The following is a 21,915-nucleotide window of genomic DNA, read 5'->3' as shown; positions in this document are numbered from 1 at the left end:
CCAGTAATACTTGGTTCTTTCATCTCAAGCATCGAAGCACGTCCAGTCTTTGGCCAAATGACAACGCCGTTTTGTGGCAAAACGAACAATTCGAACTTCTCACGACACTTTGGTGCGACATCATCGTTATTATGATCCTCAGGTTNATTGTTCATTTTGAATCCTTTCGACCCTCCTGTCAAGTAGATTGTAGTCTTCCAGGATGCTTGTTTCATATGGTATTTGATGATGTTTCCACGATCACAAAGACCCTTACACGAATGCCATTTATGACTTGCCTTCAGATCGTCGCCGTTTTTGAAAGTGAGAAAAGAGTTGGTCCGCTCGAATAATTGCTCTTTTTTCTGAAAGTTTTTCAAATTTATAAAAATTAAAAACAAGTTTTTTCAATGCACCAGAAAATTAAAAATTTTATGCATTTTCCTAATATTATCGCAGAGAATTTTTCAAAAATCTGAAATCCCCGAAAAACGCCATCGAATATAATTCAAAAAGATAGGGATGAGAAATATGGATGATAAGGATGAGCATTTAAATTCCGACCAGGGGATATTCAGCATCGTCTTCTGTCAACTGTGCATATGAAAAATTCGGAATACAAGGTGAGGCAAAAGTCTGGTAACCAAAGTTTGACGCACGCTGGCGCGCGCTGACGCACTCTTCATGTTTTGATTTTATTTTTATATTTTTCTTCAACTCTTCATTAGTAGATTTGCAAAGTTTCATGTTCATATCTTATTTTTTTAGGACGATGGCACTACTTTATGTACACCTTCTTTGATTTTTTCCTGTTTTTTGCAGATCCTTGTGAGAAAGCCAGTGGGCCAGGAACACTACTTCTAGGGAAAATCATGATGTCTAAATCATCGTGCCAAAAAGCTCGCAAAATTAAACTACCTAAAAAGATGTAGAACCTACTCACACGGAAAAACGTGTTCAGCGGAAAGTGCCAAAACCAGTTTTTCCAACTTGATCCCCACAAAAAGAATGACATGTGTTGAGTCAGATCACAATTCAATGGGGATTTACGTGCAGCAAACTTTTAAAGCATTCGTTCATGTTTGTTTTCACAGGATTTCGCGAGTTTTCTGAACTATTCCCGGCGGAATGGAACAATTTCCCCGCAGACGACCCCCGTGCGACCATAGATTCTACCCGAAGAAGTTGAGCCCCGCCATCTGAAATAGAGCTGGCAGAAAAAAACAACTATTATATAATTTTGTTACAAATCTCTTTAATGAAGTTCTGTTAAAATTTGAAGCTGATTCAACTATTTTCCGAGAAGTTATGGCGTCTTCTTTTGGTTACCAGACTTTTGCCTCACCCTGTATAGGAATATCGAAAAATTCCAATTGATCTTTTCGAAATTTTCGGAATTTTTAAAAATGCAAACTTCAAAGTAGAAATACCATCTTCTCATAACAAAAACACCAAAAAATGACGAAAATTGACTTAAAAATTTCGACAGCGCAAAAAATCAAAAGCAGCTCAAGCTTCTTTTTTTATTTTCGGAAATATTCCGAACGGAATTTCGTTCTGAAGTGTTACGACGGCGGGACGTCCTTCGTGGCATAGGTTTCTCACAGCGCAGTAACTCTTAAACTTTTCAACAGCGTTTCTCAAGGTTTTTGGGGATTTTTTTGAATTTTTTCGCAATAATATTAGGAACATACAAAATATTGGAAACATTTTGGTTCAAAAAAAGTTTTTTTCGGAAGCACCCAATTCAAAACTTCTCTCACCTGTCCTTTTCCTTGATACATAAACGGACGAAGAAGGTCAAAGAATCCATCCTCATTCGTTTTCCATCTTGGGAACGTGCGGTATGTTCCTGTGCTGGAAGGATTTAGATGGTCAGGAATTCCGCCGGATGGATTCTGGCATCCCATTTCGTTGGTGAACAAAAAGTTGCTAGTGGCAGAGGCAGGACAGACATTGAACTCGTCATTCAGACTTTTCTCAATAGATGTTGGCATATTGGCTTTGCCTATCACAAAGGGAACTGATTGAATGTTCGGCTTATCGCCACAATTCTGAAGTCTGTAAATGTATAGTTTGTAGTTTTGATACTGAATCGAATTTTATACCCTTGGCATTTATTAGCTTCAACCTTGTTTGGGCCAGGACTGACAACAGTTATGCTAGCGTCATCTTGAATCACAACTCTCTGTGGATGTGGATAGCATTCCAAGGATAAGTCAACACTCTGAGAGATTTGCGATGCATCGTGTCCGATATCTGTAGTCTTAAGGAACATTTTTCCACACTGTCCGGTCACCGTGAAAAATTGTCCACTTTTGTCATTTTGGATAGTAGGACCACGTCGAAATGTTCCAGCAGTGGTTGGAAGATAGATTGCTTGCGCTTCCTTTGGAGGAACATCCACAGCTGAAATATCGAATTTTTTGGGTTTTCTTAAATTCGAGTATTCTAACTTGCGTTACTATCAGATGACTGAGCGGTGACAAAAATAACGAGAAATAGCGATGACGTGAAGCCTGTAATTTGAAATTTTAGCTATCGGACCAGAAATTCTAAAAAATTCGGGAATTCTAAGAATATGGAAATTCTAGGAAATTTGGAACTTCTGAAAAAGTGGGAATTTTGATAAATTCAGAACTTTTGAGAAGTTCGAAATGCCTGAAAATTTTAATATTTTCAAAAACTCAAAAATTTTTTTGAAAATTCGGAAATATCTAAAATTTGGAAAAAATGAAGGTTCGAAAACCCGGAAAGTGTGGAAATTTCCAAAAACTAAGAAATTGTTTTAAAAATTAAGAAATCCAAAAACGTATAATGTTTCAAATTTCCAAAAAACTCTAGAAAATCTGGATAATCTAAAACTAGAAAATCTGGAAAATTCTAAAAATTCTGAATTTCTGAAAATTTCGAAATTTTCGGGGAATTCTTCGAAAATTCAGAAATTTTAAAAACTTCAAAAATCTGAATGTTTGGAAATCGCAAAATTGTGAAAGTTTTCAAAAAATTCTGAAATGCTAGGTCTCAAAAATTCAGAAATTTAAATTTTTAACATTTTGAAAAGTTCTGAAATTGAAAGAAAATCGGAATCCTGAAAATTTGGAAAAATGAAGGCTAGACAGTCGTGAAAGTGTGGAATTTTTCAAAAAAAAATCCGAAATTTTCAAAAATTCAGAAATCGAAAAATATGGAAAATTTAGGAAAATTCAGAATTTTCCAGAAACTCGGAATTTTTGAAAACTTCAGCTTTTTCGAAACTTTGGATATTCCAAATGTGTCCACTAGGAAAGGACTGAACCGTCTGCTTTCCCCTAGTTACCTCTCAAAATGCCGGTAATCATCATCATATGTTCGGAGGTCGTGTCGTTTCGAACACCACGGCGTCTTCCTCTTCTTTACAAGTGATTCCTAGATGCCGGAGCTGATTGAGCAGAGTAATCAATTCGCGTACAAATTTTCAAGTACTGAATCGACACAAGGTCTGGAGGGGACCGGACTAGTGGGACCTTGAAGACGTGGTGGCGCCAAAATCTCATGGCAAAAGTTTTGGGGGATGTCACGCAGGAATAGATAATGCGTGAGAATCTAGGTCAATATTGATTTTTTTTTCAATTTTTAGAAAAAAGAACATTTTAATGTAGGTTAATTAACACTTTTTTTTGGTAACTTTTCGAAAATTTCAGTAAAAAATTCATCAAAATTCTTTGAATCGCAACATTTCGCCTATTTTAAGCTTAAAATCCACCATTTTCGATCAATTTTTAGCTGTTTTTAGAGGGTTTTTGGAGCGAAAATCATCTGATTTTCTGGATTATTAGGCCGAAAATCTTTATTTTCAGCAATTTTCAGCTTGAAATATGCCAATTTTTGACTCAACAATCCATGCTTTTTTATGGATTGTTGAGTGATTTTTGAGCTCGAATATGCTCATTTGTCTCACTCACAGAAACTTTGTTCAGATTTTCAAAGAAATTTTGTAAGGTTACAAATCTATACGAAAGAATCATGAGGTTTTTTTCAGAGAAACGCGTCAAAAGCGCACCAGCCAAAGTTGAGAGGTCTTGAAGAATCTTGACATGACCTCCATCTGAATATTTCTGGAAAATTCCTATTCTCACCCTTTCACAAATATTTTCTATGTTTTCTTTTCCATCTCCCCAATTCACTTCTGACCTTTTTCTTCATTTTTTTCTCCCAAAACAAAACATTGAAGCAGATGTCCTTCCTCCGAGACACCCAATTTTTTTTTTCATTTTCACAACATTAGAAAAAGCACCTGTCCCTGAGAAAAAAAGAAACAAAAAGTTGACCAAAAAAGTGTTTATTGTTTTTTTGTTGGGTTACTGTAAAAGCCCACTCCTTAATCTTAAAACGGCTTACGGTTAAAAGGGTTACGGTATTCCCCTAGTCTCAAAGGACTCTAGAAAAAGGAAGAATTGGCTCCTTAGTTAGGATCAGAAGATTCTAGAAATTTCCAGTGAAATTTTCTTAGAATCCTTAAGCTCATCATTTTCCAAGAAGGATCCGTTCCTCTTCTTTTTCTTTATTCTCCTCTCACTCACAAAAATTTCTTAAATTAAGTCTTAAGTCCCCCCGGGTGGAATTTTTTAGAAGGAATTTTCTAGAAAGTTAGCCCTAAATCTCAGTCTCTCACAACACACTCATATACAACCGAAAACTACGAAACTGGGGGAAATTGGAAAAAAAGAAGGTGGAAATTGATTAGGATTATTATCCAAGGCGTTCGAGCTCGTATTTTGGCTCGATGTTATAGTGATTGGCATTGGTGACTTCTCGAAGGACATTATGTTGTTGGTACTTTCCGTTTTCCAAAGCAGCTAATCTCACTTTCAGCTCATTGTTTTCCTGGAAGAAAAAAGCTTTGGAAAGGGTTCCGATAACTTGACTCAATTTATTTCGGTTACTGTAAGATATATCAAAAAATGGTCAACTGATAAAATGTTGCTGATAGTGCGATACACATTTTATTAGTTCACCACTTTATGTTGATAAGAATAAACTGATAAAATATTTATCATATTATCACCAATATATTGTTAGTTGACTATTTTTCAATATCTTTTACAGAAAACAAGATATGAAGGCTCAAAGTTGACAAGTTAGCCCCTTACCTTTGAGCTATTTTATCTTGGTTACTGTAACAGCTATCAAAAAGTAGTCAACTAATATAATGTTTTTGATAATATGATGAACATTTTATTAGTAGACCACTTTTTGATATGTTTTACAGTTACAGAGATATATAAGCTCAAAGATGACAAGCCAGCGCTTGACGACAGAACCACGCGGTCGGCATCCGACCTCTTAACTTTGAGTCAACTTATCTCCGTTTTTGTAAAATATATCAAAAATGTTAAATTAATAAAATGTTGCTGATATTATGCTGAAAATGTTATTTGTTGACTAATTCTCGATATCTTTTATGGCAACCGAGATAATTGAGCTCAAAGTGCATTGATCGCACCATAAACCTACCATTACAAGCCTATTGAGCGCCTCTCTCATCTTGTCAACGTCCTCCACCGCTCTTTGATATAATTTAGTTGTTTCGGCGCACTTCTCCTTCAGTTCTTGATTCTCCTTTGCAAAATTCATCTCTCTTTCTTTTCGTACTTTTCTCGACTTCTTGGCGGCCAGATTGTTCTTTTGTCTTTTCTCACGATATCTGAAAATAGTTTGTTGATTATTCTGAAAATTCTGATTAGTCCTTTATCAAGTAGATATGAAGCTTCAACATCGGAAATCCTGATGGTGTAGTTTGTAGTCATCGTCGTCGTCGTCTTCCACAGTAGTATTCTGCTTCCGAGGAGTAACGTCTTCTGAAATAAACCTAAGCCTAAGAGAACCCCCCCCCCCCCCCTATCCTTTCTTCAAGGATTCAAAACTCATGATTAGTTCCTTAAACTTACCTCGGCGACATTTTTGGATCACCTCTACTATTCATCGATTCGTCAGATCCAGAGGAGCTTTCTGAGTGTCCGAAGATGTATCCGGGATAGACACCACCTGGGGTATTCGCGACGTTCGATTGAGACATTGCACTGGAAAATAGCGTTAAGTTGAAGAAGACTTGGTTTTAAAACAACCAGGGTTTGCCCTGGATTTTGGAGATCGTCGTCAGCCGAGGCCGGCCGTGGCAGAGACTAGAAAACTTAACAACGTGTACATCTTCTAATTATCCTAGCCCAATGTAGAGACATATTCCACCTGGGTAGCTCCAAAGTGCAACTGACGCTCAAGTGTAGGTACAGAGGTACGGTCTGAGTAATCATCCTGCCCCAATTTCGAAATTTTCAGACTCCTACAGTACTCCTACAGAAACATCTCTTGCCATAAAAATTAGAGCATGTCTAGCATGAAATACCGTAATCCTCCTTCTGCACATATACAGTTCTCGTAATACAGTACACCTACAGCACTCGTAATACAGTACACCTACAGCACTCGTAATACAGTACACCTACACCCTTACAGTATCCCACCTAGTTGTGATACACTTCTCGAAATCATCAAATTCCTTAACTATTAGATCAAGCGTACAGTACTCCTACAATTCGCCATGAAGATTTGAGCCCATACAGTAATTCCTTCACCTTCACCTCCTATTTGATACCCGCTTATATACAGTATTTTTTGATACCCGCTTATATACAGTACTCCTAGTACAGTATACCTGAAGTATTCCTACAGAACCCCCCCCCCCTTACAGTAATCCCTTTTATCTATATTCATCCATCTCCATCTCTTCCTTCCCCCTTGGGCACTTGTTTAGAGCTATAATCTCGACCATTCATCACAATAAGTGCCCCCTTCCCCTCCTTCGTTGTGTGACGTGGCAATCCCCCCAGATGACCCGACTCCCGCTGGTTGCGTAGCATACGGGACCTCTTTGAAGATCGGGCAGATGGTCCGTAACAAGAGGGCAAAAAACGAAAAAAGATGCAGGCCCCGGTAAAAATCGAACCAATGACCTGTAGGGGCATAGCCAGCTGGCTCACTGTTCGTGATGTGTGTCATACGTACTTCTAGAGGATCGCATATGGATAGGATCCTTTATGCGCAACATCGCCAGGACCTGTGAGAGTGTTATCCACTGCGCCATAAGGGTAGTTCATAGGTTATGGAGTGACGACGGATATGAATGCGGGGCTCGTTGGAGACCTTATAGAGACGTGGGGGCTACAATGTATATTGCCAAGGGGTCCCTTGGTTTATGACACGTGGCATGTCACCTACTATCGCTCCCTGTCACTACAGAAGATGTGCTGCCCATCCTATATTGCCCTATCGAAGAGAAGGATTCCCTAAATACCATAGACCTGTATTAGAAGGGCCAGCTCTTCTATACAGGTGTTACAGTATGTTTTAGCAACTTACAATGCGTGACTCCAGGCAGCTTGATTCCAGGCAGCTTGAGATTGGTCAAAATTCATTTGTGGATATCCGTGTGGTTGCATGATTAGGTAGTTTTCTGAAAGAATATAGGATGAGCAATCTTCCCAGAGGGCCAGAAAAAAGGGGGAAGAAGTGCCCAGGAGAGCAGATTGCGCAACCGAACGGCGACTAGGCAAAACGTCAGGTGTGACGCAACACGACGACTCGAGAGGAGGACCCCCTGGGCAAAGCTCCGCCCCCAGAAGTTCCCAGGAGAGAGGATGGAGACGCAGAGAAAGGCAGGGACCCTCGGGGGAACTGTTTGGTCGGTGAAGACGTACAGTGACGATAAAACATGGGGCAAGAATGAATGACTGAATGAGTGCGCGGGAAATAAGGAAAATGGGCTGAACCTGGAATTGAGATTGCGAGCAATGTTTGATTCTGAGCAAGTGCAAATAAAGTTGTATCTGTGACAGAAAAATGGGATTTAAGTAATTGCGAATAGTCATAAAGTCATGCGTAAGACCAGGTTGCGTAACAGGTACAATTGACAAATTAAACAAAATACACATGTAGTGATTGTTTAACATTAGGAGTTTTCGCGCATTTTGAATTACTGTGTTTGAGCTCAATTATCTCGGTTTCTGTGATAGATATCAAAAATTTGATAACTGATCAATTGCTTATCATAATATCACCAACATTTTATCAATTGACAACTTTTTTGTATCTTTTACAGGAAATGAGATAATTGAGCTTAAAGTAGTTAAGAGATTAGTAGCCGACCGCGTTGCTCATCCGATAAGGGCCGGCTTGTCAACTGTGAGCTCAATTAACTTGCTTTTTATAAGAGATATCAAATCTGTGTAAACTGATAAAATATTGGTGATGTTATATATTTTATTAGTTTACCGATTTTTTATATCTTTCAAAGAAATCGAGATAATTGAGCTCAAAGTTGGCGGTTTGGATGGGCTTCTGTAATAGGGACGTTGACACTGTCAACTTGACAGCACCCTGAAAGTGAAAATCTAAAAATAAAATAAAAATCCTAAAATAATCCGGTCCCCAATATGCTTTTTGTGGTACTGTTTCATTAAAAAGTCGTTTTTTGTAATTTTAGATTTTTTGCCATTTTTTCCGGAGAACTCTGAATCTTATGGACATTGAGACACTTGGATAAAAATACAGACTATATAATACAGGTTAGCCTTTCGGAGCCCTGCAGTTCTAGTTTCCAATTTCAATCGAAAATTCAAACTCTCAAAAAAAAGTTTTAATAATTTTTTGGTTAAAGTGCAACATCCGGTATCGGTTACATAACAGTTCATTAACATCCATGATTCCTTCAATCTAATAAAATTTTCCTTTAGGAAAAGTTCATGACAGTTTATGAACCTCACCACATATATGACAGGAGTCCTGTGATATTATCGGTCTCTTTATAGTGACAATTTAAGACGAGAGGTGCGATTGGAGTCTTTTGGGAAGGTATTGATTTTTTTTTCCCAGGAGACCCCCTTGTCGCATTTTTAGACGGTTTTAGACAGAGGGGGATTCTTTAGAAGTGTGAATTTTGGAAAAAGTATTTCTTATGCTTCCAAAATTACCTTTTACAGCCAATTTTTTACCTTTTACAAATTACCTTTTACAGCCAATTTTTCTCGGTTGCTATGAAAGATATCAAAAATCTGTCAACAGTTAAAATATTGCTGATATTATGATAAACATTGTATCCGTTGAAAATTTTTCAATATAATTTATAGGAACCGGGGTAATTAAGCTCAAGCAATTGACTAAACTAATCGAAAAACAATTTAAACTTGCTTTCAGGTCCTTTCCAAAACTGATCGAAAGCTTCTCGACCGAGGCACTGTACGGACCAGTCAGCCTCTCCACTTTTCCTCCTCGTCCATGTTCTTATTCCAATAAAAACATACAACATATTTTCCCTAATAAAACATAACAAATTGCATTGCGTGACAATGGGCATATAACCTCCATAATCTCAGTGATACTAAGCTGCTGTTGCGCTTATGTTGTATCAGTTTGTTTTCATTCTCGTGCTGGGCGATTTGTTGATTCTAAAGGTGTAAGATATTGGAGGGAAAATGAGATCCTTTCCAGAAGAAAATTCGAGTCCGGAGTGGATGAGCGGCATCGTGAAAACTGTAATAGAAGGGCACCCACACTGTAAAGTTTCAGTTGATTTATCTCACTTTTTGTGAAAGCTATCGAAAAGTAGTCAACAAACGACTTGTTTATCATATTATCATCAGCATTTTATTAATTGACAACGTTTTTATATATTTGACAAGAATCGAGATAAATCGACTCAAAGTTGAAAAGTCGCACTTGTCGGCTCAGCTACGCCGGCGGCTCGAGCTCTTCACTTTGAGCCCAAAAAGCTCGCTTCCTGAGAAAGCTACCTAAATTTTGTCAACTGATACGTTGTTCATCATAATATCAGCAATATTTTACTAGTTGAGAACTTTTTGATATCTTTCACAGAAAACGCGGAAAATTGGTTCAAAGCTGAAAGTTTGCTTCTACTCCCGTTTTGACGGTATCTCAATTGAAGAAAGTGTATACCAGAAAATATTCCGAAATTATATAAAAATCTCAACTACCGTAAAACCTGTATTAGAAGGGCCCCTTAAATTGAAGGGCCCCTCTAATTGAAGTGCCCCCCCTTTAGAGACCTCACGAAAAATAGAAGTGCTCCCTCTATTTGAAGGGCCCCTCTAATTGAAGTGCCCCCCCTAGAGACCTCACGAAAAATAGAAGTGCTCCCTCTATTTGAAGGGCCCCTCTAATTGAAATGCCGCTTTGACTCTCCCCTTTGATTTTCAGCCGTTTTTTTTCCGTTGTTTTGATTGAATCATTGTCTAATTTTTGAAAAACTGGCACATGAGTATTCGAATGCCGTCGCTATATTACAGATTTTCGTCTCGTTCGAGCGATTTCCGTTTGGATTTTCAATTTGAAAAAGTTCTAGAAATTCCAGCGAATTTTACCAAGAACCCTGAATTTTTTTCAGAAAATTTGACTACATTGAGAACAATTAATTTCGTTCGATATAATATGGGATTTGAGGGCGGTGCCTCGTAAATCGGTACGAACTGCGCTCAGGTGCCAGTTTTTAAAAATTTGACAATATGAGAAATTTTGTTTTTATGGAGAAATTGTAATGGAGAAGAAAAACGAAATTTTACTGAAAAATGATGCCCCTCCAATAGAAATTCTATTCTCAGCGACTTTTTAATAAGAATGGTATTTTTTAATAAGAATGGTATCTTTTTTCCGGAACTATAAAATTTCAGAATCAGTTAAACGATTCTTCCGGAATTCACACTTCTGAAGAAACCTTCTTTTGCTATCTTGAACCGTGTCCATTAGGTCTCCTGGGAAAAAAAATCAATACCTTCCCAAAAGACTCCAATCGCACCTCTCGTCTTAAATTGTCACAATAAAGAGACCGATCATATCACAGGACTCCTGTCATATATGTGGTGAGGTTCATAAACTGTCATGAACTTTTCCCAAAGGAAAATTTTATTAGATTGAAGGAATTATGGATGTTTGTCATATTGGGGAACCGATACCGGAATTAACATTTTTGACCGGAAAATCGAAAAAAGAGTTTTTGATAATTCGAATTTTTCTTGGAAATTCTAATTTTTTTTAGATAGTCTGTATGTTTATCCATATGTCCCGATGACCATAAAATGAATATATTGAAACCGGTAAAAGAAGGGCACTAAGTTTGAGCTCAATTATCTCAATTCCTATGCAAGCTATCAAAAATATGTCAACTGATAAAGTGATTGTGATGTTATGATAAACAATTTATTAGTTGAAACATTTTTGATATCTTTGACAGGGACAGAGATAAATTGGATCAAAGTTAAAAGTCAGAGGGGGGCCCTTTCATTACATTTTTTACGGTATTGAAAAATTCTTTACAACTTTTTCAGTCATCTTTTGGAAAAATCCGAAAAAAATCCGTTATTGTAGACTGTATCAGTCATTAGACTCAAAAGTGCTTCTTTTAAATTTTGCAAATTTCTGCAATTCTGTAAATGTTGGTGTTTTCTACTGGCTAGTGTTTGGATTACATACTTTAATATTTTCGAATTTTCACCAAAATAAACTATATATCTCCTTTTTCGTATTATTTCCAACCGGAAATCAGCGATTTGAAACTATGAATTTTTCCAGTTCGACGCATTTCCAGTTTCTTTAGATATTCATTTTTCCTTTCCGATTTCCTCCAACCCACTAATTTTCTGATAACCTTGAGATCCGAGGTGGACCATATTGAACTTTGTCCTCTCTCTCCAAATCTTCAACCTTCTGCCACGTCAGCATTCTGCCACGTCCTCACATAATTATTAGATTCTGTCTGACCTACTCTCTCAATAGTCCACACTATTTCACTCCAAAAACTCATCGATCAAGAAAAAAGAGAAGGAAGGAAGAGTTATAATCATCTCGGGACCATCTGCACCCCACCTATCTCCAAAAAAAAACCTCTCATTCCCGCACCTCATTAATCCCCTCCATCCATCTACAGTAATCTATTATCTCTGCGTCTCTAGTGCTATTCACACTCTCTCGGGACCACCTGCAGATGGTGAAGTGCCATCAAAGGAGGTGTTTCCCGCACGTTTTCATGTTTGTTTAGAGGAGAGAAAGACTAGAATAATGTGTTGAGAGAACTCAGCACGTCTTCTGGGAACGTCTTCTGGGCAAAGACAGACAGAGACATTTTTTGACACATCCAGCTGTGTGTTTGTAATGGGTGGTGGAGATAAGATTAATAGGACCATTTGGACCACCATTCAGACCAAATTGGGTATTTTGAATGATGGAATATGAGTGGTTATTAGGTGTAGATGAATGCTGGGGGTTTCTGGGAACATATCGAGATTGGCTAGCTAGATTAGGGGTCCCAACAATCGATGATTCAAATTTCAAGGGTGTTTTCAAAACTCAAAATCAAATCTAATGGATAAATGATCCAAAACCCTTTCTATTTTTTGATACACCAAATATTCGAGTTGGAGAAATACTCAATTTCTCAATTCTAAAGTTTTCAACTTCCGAATTTCCGAAATTCCGAAATCCTGAAAATTTACAATCGAAACTTTTGCAATTCGAAAACCCTGATGTTCTGAAATTTTACTCTAGTTAAAATTTGAATTTTGAAATTCGAGAGTTTTTAAATTGTCCAGTTTTTGATTTTCTGAATTTCTTACTTTCTGAATTTTCAATTTCCTAACTTCTGGATTTCCGCACTTTTGACTTTTCGAATTTTTGGAAATTTCAAAAAATTAGAAACTCGGAAATTCAGAAAATTCAAAATTCGAAAGTTCCAAAAGTTGGGAAATGGATAAAAACTTTTTATTAGTTGACAACTTTTTGATATCTTTCAAAAGAAGTGAGCTATTCAGGCTCAAAGCAGAAGGTCCGGGTGGCGTTCTATTAGAATGCTTACGGCAGTTCCGAAAACTGAAAAAAAACCCAACGATTCGAAAATTTTCAAAGTTGGAAAATCATAAAAATCGATAAACCAGAACTTTAGAAGTTGCATTAGAATTTTTAATTTCGGAATTTCAGAGTTCAGAATAAGTTCAGTATCTTAAGATTCCTAATTTTCCGTGTTCCCGAATTTCTACATTTTTCGATTTCCGGGTTTTTAAATTCTCTGATTTTCTAGTATTATTCTAGTAGTATTATTTTAAAAACCGGAAATTCTAAGTCTTCAAATTCCCGAAAATGTTAGATTTTTTGTTTTTCTAAATCCTGAAATATTTCAAACCATAAAATTTCCGAATTTCCGATTTTTCGAACTTCCAAATTTCCAAACTTCTGAGTTTCTAAACTTCTACAGTGACCTGCAACTATTTTTCCTGCTGCTTTCTCAAATTTCGGTTTTTTTTCCTTTTTTCAGAAATATTTCAATCTTAAAAATGTCATTTTCCGACTCTATTGACTCGAAAATTGAAAAAAATCAGGATTTATATTTACAGATTACTGTAGTTTTGTACTCGTTCTCTGAAACTGCGTTTTCTTAAAATTTTCCGGCCAATGTATTCTCCAAGTTCTTTGTTTTTTTTCCGATGTCCTCCGAAAGATTCCATCACATAGGAACTTCTAGAGACGCAGACACTTTGAATAGTAATATAAGAAGGTCACCAGGTACCCAATTATACTACTTTCCCCGGTATCGATTGGAAATTGTTGTATTTTTTGTAATCTTGCTGTGATAATGAATGATAGCAATGGATTTGTAAGTTTTGAATTAATTTTCGAATTTTTCTTTTCCAAAAAATTTCAGGAGACCCGCCAGCAATCGGTGTTCCAAACCATGCAACGAATGCGTGACAAAAAAACTGAAATCGCTGAAACCCTTCGGGAACTAGGAGTTGGCGATGTGCAGGATGATAAGTCGGTGAAAGACCTTATAGAGCATCTGATGAACGCGTATGATTCGTTGTGTACACAGGAGAAACTATGGGCGGAGCTGCTGGAGGATTTGAACAAATTGGAGAAAAAAGAGGAATGATAATTGTTATTGATGATGAAAAAGAAAAAAGAAGAGAAAGGAATAAATAAAATAACATTAAAACTCATATTAAATGTTCAACAATTGATTTATAGAGATGCTAGATTTTATGATCTGTGCGATCGATGTCCACGATCCCCTCGATCCCGTCCAGCCTTCACTGGTTCGGCAATTCTCGACGACTTCGGAAGATCCTCTCGTTTCTCTTTTTTCTCTTCTTTCCGTTCTCGATCTTTTCTGGAAGACGATGACGTGGCAGCTGGAGTTTTTGGAGAATCCGATAAATCGAACTCGATGGTCTTTCTAGAGCTCTTCTTATCATCTTTTTTCTCGTCTTTTTTAGGCTCGGGGAGCTGAAAATGGAATTTTATTTTCTAAAAACTTTTCTGAAAACTCACCGCCGGTCCAGCGACTTCTGCTCTTTTCTCATCCTTCTTCTGGTGCTCCTTCTCCTTCTTCTCCTTCCCATCTCCTCCATTCTCCTTCTTCCGATCCTTGTCCTTTTCCGATGATCTTTTCTCCTTATCCTTCCTCTCTCGACTCTTCTCCCTCTTCTTTTTCGATCCTTCTCCTTTTTCCGATTCTGTATCCTTCACCTCCTTCTCATCTTCGGGATGCTTCAGTCGATCCGTGATTCTAGTCTTTTTGGCTGGAGGTGGGCTGGTGGTTTTGGTCTCTTCGTCTGCCTTCTTAGAAGACGTTGAATCTGAAGACTTCCCAGGTCTCTTCTTCCTATCCTTGTTCTCATCTGGAGTCGTCGTGGTGGTTTTCTTCTCCACTTTCTCCGAACCAGCTCCATTCTGTTTTTCCTCTTCTTCCTTCTTCTCTTCCTTCTTCTCCAAATTCTTCTCCGACGACGTTCCATTCTTTTTGGCATCCACCTTGAGCTTCTTATCAGCTGGCTCTCCCTCCTCCTTATCACTCTTCTTCTTTTCCTTCTTCTCCACCGTCGACGCCTTCCTATTGGGGACGTTAGCGAAATCCGAGTTCTGCGCGTAGATTTTGACATTTCTCATTTTGAGTTTTCCAATGTAAGATGCTGCTTTCAGTGAAAGATCATCTCGTTTTCCCTTCTCTCGCTCCTTCAACTTCGTTGCCGTTGCCTCCATAGTAGCCACATTGGCAGCTATCAACGGGAATCCAGTTGTCAATTTGGTCATCATAATGAGACTATTTCGAATCAGCACATAATTCGAGTCTTCTTTACTCAAAACTGACTTGAACATGAGCGTAAATCGAGTCTGCCATCGATAGCATAGCTTTCGGAATGTTTGATATTCAATCGCATTTTTCGTTATCATTCCAGGGAATCCAGCGCATTCCTTCTCGAAAATTTCCTTCTCCGAATGCCATCGTTGAGTGAGGCCTAGCAAGATTTCAAAGAAGCAAGCCAGCGCATTGGCCTCGTCTTCAGTGAGTCCAGCGATCAATGGGATGGTGTTTTCGAAGAGCTGAAATTGATTATTATAGGGTGTTTGCTAATCAAGGGCTCACCCTGTCTATAATAACTATTGACGGGAAGAAAGGAGTCCGCATTTCGTGTAGCATCTTGAAGAACTGTCCGCAAAAGACGGCGTCTAGTTCGGAGAAGATGGCACGTGGCAGTAGGCATTGTTGTATCAGCACTTCGAGTACAGCTGAAACTTCGAGGGAGTTATTTTAATTACTGTAAAACCTGTATTAGAAGGGCCGGTCTTTCTATTACAGGGGCCCTTCAATTAGAGGGAGCCCTTCCCTTCATTTTCCGGCAGTTTTTCTTGAGATTTTTTATCGAAAATTTCGACGAATTTTCGTTCAAAATACGGAATTTCTCTGATTTCAAGACACATTTTGGAAGGGGTCCTTCTTCACACGGGGCTCTTCTATTTTGCCAAACCCCTCTCCGAGGGCCCTACTATTAGAGTGGCTCTTCTATTAGAGGGTCCCTTCTATTAAAGGAGCCCTTCTGATACAGGTTTTACGGTATTTTCAAAGCGAATTCTGAAAAAAATTGATTTTTCTTCGATTTTTTGCAAAATTTTTCGACCTTTTAAGGTTTTTCAGCTAGTTTTGATGATTCCTTATTGATTTCTCCAAATTTTTTCTCTGAACTTCGGCAAGATGGTGTTCTTGACGGAAGGTTACTGTAGGTTACTGTAGAAAATTTTACATATTTTGTAGTTTTTTTACAAACACAATCACGTCAAAATGCAGGCAAAAAACTTTGCACAACTAGAAAAGGAAATTGAATTTCTACAGTAATCTACAGTAATCACAAACCGTTCCATCAAATTTTAGACAATTAAAACCGGAAAACTCGAGAAAGGATCTTTGAAAATAGCTAGAAAACCTAAAAAGGTCTACAAATTTTGCGAAAATTTGAAGAAAAAATCGCGGGAATTCGAAAAACGATTCGAGAACATTCCAGAAGTTTTGCCTTCAGGAACACCAGATACTCACAATTATGGAATTTCTCATCGATCAACGAATCCTTTCGACTCAGAAGCCACGCTTTACACCTCTCCACATGCTCCGTCTGCCGCTTCTGCTCTTCTCGAAGCTTGCTCTCCAACTGCTTATCCGTCTTTTTTGGTTTTCCATGACTATCATCCCTAGATTGCTTTTTCATTGCCTCCAAAGTACGGTCATATGCAGATGTGGGAACTTCAATGTCATACATTGTCAGCATCCAGAAGACGGCGAAGAATCTGAAACTAATTATCGTTTGCTCAATTTCCTATATGTTGATCCTAACCTGACTGGAACGCTCTCCTCCATCGCTGAATTCGCTTCCTTCAAATCATTCATCAACGCTTCTATCTGTGCTTCCAGTGCATTTGTGAAGATCTCTGTCTTTTGCTGACTATCCAGTCTTGTCTTCTTATCTCCTCCTGCTTCTGCATCAGCTGCCGCTTTTGACACCTTCTTCGCTGAATCATAGTTGTCGAGAATGCGCGAAAAGAATGTGGGTCTTGCCAGACACATGGTAGCCTCCATTCCCAGCGAATAGTCCGCAATGAGCTCTCGAACCGAAGGAACTCTCTTGGCAAAGTCCTCATTTCTCATGTAGACACTCAAAAATGAAACCAGCTGCTGGAAGGTGTCACTGCACTGATCAACCATCTTTCCAACCAGTTTCAGCGGAAGTGTCGAGCTCTCATTGTACATGATATGCTCTTTCTGCTGAGCAATCGAAATGCAAAGTCCCACTGCAAGGTCTCCTTTTAGAAGAGCATCCCGAAGACGTTGAGCTGCTTTTCGATTCTTTGTAGCTGTTGAGTATCCTCCTGCTTCTTGTCGTAAGAGATCTCCACCTCCAAGTGCTTCGATTTGTTCTTTAGTTGCTCCACTAATACTCTCGATCCATGACATATTTTGAATGATTTCTCGCAGAAGGAGCATATCATAACTTTTACAGAGTTTCAGCTGGTTTAGAACGTAATCCAACATTCCGTTGAGTTCAAGAGGATAACGACGGTAAAGGGATCCGACCAGTGTCCCAAGGGCTTGAAGCCAAGGGGAGATTGTGGCATCTGTAGACTTGAGAGCCTGCTTAGAAGGATCTGCTAGCTGAGAGATGATGCAGTCTGGAACATAAACCGTAACTTAAAAAAAGCCTAAACAAATACTTACAAGTTAGAACATCAAACTCGAGACTTGTCAAATATCTCAAACTGTCTACCACTGGTCCGATGAAATTATCAAAGGTTTGCACTTGACTGAGCAGGTAGGAGAGTACTGTAGACGGATGGATATGACACAGTTTTCCCAGTTGACGACCCATCATTTTCACTGTTTCTTTGGACAGCCGTTTCAGAACATATTTGGTTCTTCCATGGACTTTTCCTCGCATAATACTCATTTCCGGATGTCTCATCGTTTCGTGATTCCATTTCGAGTACATCCAATATCGCCACGAGTAGGGGAATAGTTGAAGGAGTTGCCAGAGTTCTTCGCTTAGAGCTACATTGGTGTCGGAGAGTGTTAACGAGGGGAGGAGACATTCGGAGACCAATTCCACGAATAATTCGTTCACTGGAACAATCAGGTTTGAGGATTCAGGTTGAATAAGTCCGGAGATGTTCGGAATCGGAATTTTTCACATTGTCAAAAATTCCGAGTTTCAATATTTCAGAACATCGGAATATTCCGATTTTGAAAAATTCGTAATTTTGAGGTTTCACTTTCAAATCACAAAGAGGCCCCCAAACTCCGAGTAAAAGATTTTCAGGGAAATGTGGGCGGAGTCTAAATTCCAAGCTGCGCACGATTTTTCTCATCGAAAAACTGTGCACAGTTGGTAAACTTGGCTCACTTTTCCCAAGATTTTTTATATTTGCAATTTGAGGGGACACATCACAAAAGCGCGAAAAATTCGTGATAAGTTGACAAACAGATTTTGAAAACGTCCAAAAAGCATCGAAAATATTCTGGTCAGAATATTCGGAATTCCGTTCCGAACATCTCTGAAAAAAAGAAACTTACACTTCTCATCCTTCTGCAATTCTCCTTTTTCAACTTTCTGATAGTAAGCAGTGAGGAGACGAAGGATTTTAATGTTGGTTGTTGCTCGATAAGCCAGTCGTGGGCCGAGATAGGCGAGAATAGTAACCAGTTGACCCAGATCATCCCAGCTGTCAATCTGAAACGTCTCTTTTAGGAATGTCTCGCTAAAAGCTTTTTTGACTACAAACTACAGTTTTTGATTAGATACTACAATTTAACTTTTTTTTCAAATCAAAACCCACCGGTTTCAAACCGTTGCCCATATCATCGAGCACTGGTTTCTTTGACTTTGTCAACTCTCCAAACAAATTCAACGAACAACTCTTGCGATAAAATGCATCGATCGACCTCTCAATGATTTTGCAAAGAGCCCGACAGACTCTCGGACTCGCTTGAACTGCATAGTACTCTGGAAGTCGATCTATCAAATGTTGTGCTTGTTTCCAATTTCCATTCTCTAGCAGAGCACATGCAAGTCCCAGTTTTTGATTCGATGCAAGCACTGATTCCTCGTTGAATCCCTCGGCGAGCTTGGCATCCTCATCTTCTTGTAGTTGGATTACTGTAGTGATGGAGATGGTGACGACTGGACCGCCCATTCCGATTTCGGAATCCGTCATTGGGATGGATGCGGTGGAGATGGTTTCCGCTTTCGATGCACGTTCCTGAGCGTTTACCATTCGCGCTTTATGCGATTCTTTGATAGCTTCGGCTTTTGGAATCATCTGGAAATAGATAAAATAGAGAATTCGAAGATATCAAAGAACCCACATAAGCCAAAATCTTCATCAGATCAATCATCTCGTGTTGAATCAAATACGCCGTCAGCACATACAATGAATACGGTGTCTTCTTCTTTTCCGACTGATAAAATGTGTATTTGAAGCCAAGAATCGCGCAAAGATACTCTGGAACCACATCGATCTCCTTCAGAAGTGATATAAAAAACATTTTCTGTTTCGGGAAAATTTCGAAAACTTCTAGAATTATGTCTGTCACTCGATTCGGATCCAAATTGAATTGTCCAATCAGTGATAGCACCCGATGCTTTATCACTTTGGCAAAATCGTCATGCGCAGAACAGTTTTCGGAGGACTCCATAAGCTCTGTTATCAGTTTTGAATATCCTTCGGACTCCTCTCGAAACAGGTTGAATTTCGCTTGTTTGAAGCTGAATTTTTAGAATTTTTTCAGTTAATTAGAAGGGGTTTTCACTCACTATAACTTGGTTTTCAGTCGAATCAATCCCTTATTGTGCTCATCTCTCTTGCAACAATCGAGTTCGAGACGCAGAATCTCTTCGGGGATGATCTGAAAATTTTGATTCAATTTGAAGCATAAAATTTTGAAAACCCACGGTGTTGGTAAGAAGATGCACAAATGACTCAAAGTTAGCTTTCGAGGTGCTTGCGTTTTCAGCGAACTCACTCTCCGGCTCGGTGAGCACGAGCACATCGACCAGATCCGAGCTCAGCGCCTCGCGTTCATTCTGGAATTAAAATTTACGAATTAAAGCTATTTTCCGGAACAGAAAAATTTTAATTTTACGATTTTAATTATTATAGATGTTTAATAGATGTTTGAATTCTCGACTTTTAAGTTAATTTTTAAAAATCGTTCCAACCTTCTTCTCAAGTATCCGCTCGAATCCCTCTGCCGCAGTGATTTTCATATGAACAATGTCGAGACATAATTGAGTTAACACTTCGAACATTTCCATGGTTTACAATTATCTGAAATTTATATTGCTTATTTATTGTATTTTAGTCAATAATCAAAGAAAAAAATTTGGCAGCTAAATAGCCAAAGGTGTACGCGGACAGCGAGAGAGTGTGCGAAACGAAGAGACGAGGGTGGAAGAGCGAGAGAATCCTAGGCCAGCGAGAGGAAATGAAAAAATTTTTCGCGTAAAATGACGGATAATCTGAAGATCCTTGCCGGATAATCCCGCTGATAAGCAGAAAAAATGAAAGTAGTCACACTGGCTTCTCATGAAAATCTGCTCACGGCGAGTTGTGAGCTGTTGAATTCAGTGAGTTTTTTAAAACAAGGAATTGACCTAAAAATTGAGCTAAAAATTGGTATTATGCAGGAATGGCCACGAAGCATGGGCTCTCGGGAGCACTCGCAAAAGAAATCATGTCGAGAGTCACCGCCAATGTCGTTCCTTCTGCTGGATTCAGATGAAAAGTTGATAGGGCACGCCAGAATTTGTAAACTTCCGAATCGGTGAGTTTTCAACTTCTAAAATCTGAAAATCTGTAGTCTCCTTTGGAAACTTTCAAGCACTGAGGTAGAAACAAGGCCTTTGAATCTAGAATTGATTAAAAAAAAGCAAAAAAAGGGGCTAAGGTAGTTGGGGGGGGCCACTTTTTTTTCGTTTTTTGAGGCTAATTTAGTGTCTCTGGGGTAGAAAAGAGCGGCGAAGAAGCCTAAGCCTATTTTTTAGACAAATTCCCATCTAAAAACACAAAAAAAAATCTTCTAAAAAATTTTTTTTACCGGTTTTTCGTATTTTTTACCGATTTTTCGCTCATTTCTCGGAAGTTTTTGTTTTCTGGGATCCACGTTTGTTCAAAATTCCTTTTTAAAGTCTGAAAATGGAATTTTAAAATCATTCTTCGTCCTCGAGAACTACAAAATTTCTTGCTCACTCTAAATTTAGATTACTGTAGCTCGAAAATGCTAGCTGTTATTAGCTGTTTTTGCTGTTATTCGCTGTTATTAGCTAGTATTCTAATATTCGCTATGACTGCCGTTGCGGCTATATTAGACTTAAAGTCTTTTAACCTAATCAAAACCTGGCCGGAGCTAGCCAACAAAACCGACGACGAATTCGATGAGACGGAGAGACGGTTCAGATCGATGAAACAAACATTGTCAAGAGAAAGTATAATGTGGGAAGGATCGTTCGTAATGGATGGTTAATAGGCGGTATCCAGAATAACACTCGTGCCGTTTTTATCGAAATCGTCGATAAAAGAGATCAAGCAACGTGTGAAAGAATCATTCAACAATATGTTGCTCCAGGCACAACAGTCATCACTGACTGTTGGCGAGGATACAACGGACTCGCGGCGCTAGGTTATGATCATAAAACAGTGAACCATTCTCAAAATTTTGTGGACCCTGCCACTGGTCTCCATACGCAGAGAGTTGAGTCGCTTTGGAGCCATTTGAAGCGTAGAATCAAGCCAAAGTGCGGCCTTAAAGGAGATTTATGGGATGATCACTGGTTTGAAGCTTTATGGCACTTCAAGCACCACGAAGAGGCGAAGCTCTACGAGCTTTGGGCTGAGATCGCTAGAAGATATCCACTCACTTAAAATTCTTCGATGGTTCCGAAAATTGTTGTTGTTTTTAATGTCATTAATCAATAAATGTTAAGAAAAAGTTTTTTTTGAATTTGGCGCCAAAATGCGTGTGTCCCAGAGGAAGGGAAACAAGGGGTTTTTGCCTAAGCCTATTATTTAAAACAAAAA

At 38.6% G+C, this 21,915-nt stretch overlaps 5 protein-coding genes across 5 annotated transcripts in view; 2 read left to right on the top strand and 3 right to left on the bottom strand.

Moving 5' to 3' along the window:
* CBG09102 overlaps positions 1–3,326 on the bottom strand; it is a gene marked incomplete at both ends in the record, with an annotated part of 4,560 nt that extends 1,234 nt beyond the window's left edge. Inside the window, 4 exons of the mRNA XM_002641190.1 lie at positions 88–344; positions 1,743–2,040; positions 2,088–2,388; positions 3,299–3,326. Of these exons, the coding sequence (XP_002641236.1) occupies positions 88–344; positions 1,743–2,040; positions 2,088–2,388; positions 3,299–3,326 (884 nt within the window). The remainder of the gene's footprint in view (positions 1–87; positions 345–1,742; positions 2,041–2,087; positions 2,389–3,298) is intronic.
* Positions 3,327–4,710: 1,384 nt separating this feature from the next.
* Positions 4,711–7,457, bottom strand: Cbr-zip-8 (the record flags this gene model as incomplete). Its single annotated transcript, XM_002641191.1, has 4 exons — positions 4,711–4,845; positions 5,476–5,665; positions 5,910–6,041; positions 7,378–7,457. The coding sequence occupies 4 exons, from the start codon at positions 7,455–7,457 to the stop codon at positions 4,711–4,713; spliced, it is 537 nt and encodes a 178-aa protein (XP_002641237.1).
* A 6,194-nt stretch (positions 7,458–13,651) lies between these two features.
* Positions 13,652–13,948, top strand: CBG25836 (the record flags this gene model as incomplete). Its single annotated transcript, XM_045243600.1, has 1 exon — positions 13,652–13,948. One exon carries the CDS (start codon positions 13,652–13,654, stop codon positions 13,946–13,948), a length of 297 nt encoding a protein of 98 aa, XP_045098851.1.
* A 107-nt stretch (positions 13,949–14,055) lies between these two features.
* On the bottom strand, positions 14,056–20,153 carry Cbr-thoc-2 (the record flags this gene model as incomplete). Its single annotated transcript, XM_045243599.1, is given in 12 exon segments — positions 14,056–14,322; positions 14,347–15,426; positions 15,443–15,585; positions 16,388–16,635; positions 16,683–17,514; positions 17,561–17,962; positions 18,413–18,569; positions 18,676–19,158; positions 19,205–19,604; positions 19,653–19,744; positions 19,791–19,922; positions 20,058–20,153. The coding sequence occupies 12 exon segments, from the start codon at positions 20,151–20,153 to the stop codon at positions 14,056–14,058; spliced, it is 4,332 nt and encodes a 1,443-aa protein (XP_045093884.1).
* Positions 20,154–20,399: 246 nt separating this feature from the next.
* Positions 20,400–21,759, top strand: CBG09106 (the record flags this gene model as incomplete). The annotated part of the gene is made up of 4 exons (XM_002641193.1): positions 20,400–20,465; positions 20,526–20,662; positions 21,109–21,356; positions 21,464–21,759. 4 exons carry the CDS (start codon positions 20,400–20,402, stop codon positions 21,757–21,759), a joined length of 747 nt encoding a protein of 248 aa, XP_002641239.1.
* Positions 21,760–21,915: the final 156 nt, after the last annotated feature.

Source organism: Caenorhabditis briggsae (assembly GCF_000004555.2).
Source record: "Caenorhabditis briggsae complete genome, chrIII, whole genome shotgun sequence".
NCBI lineage: Eukaryota > Metazoa > Nematoda > Chromadorea > Rhabditida > Rhabditidae > Caenorhabditis > Caenorhabditis briggsae.
Note: the sequence above shows the minus strand (reverse complement) of the source record. Positions and strands in the feature narration are given on the sequence as shown.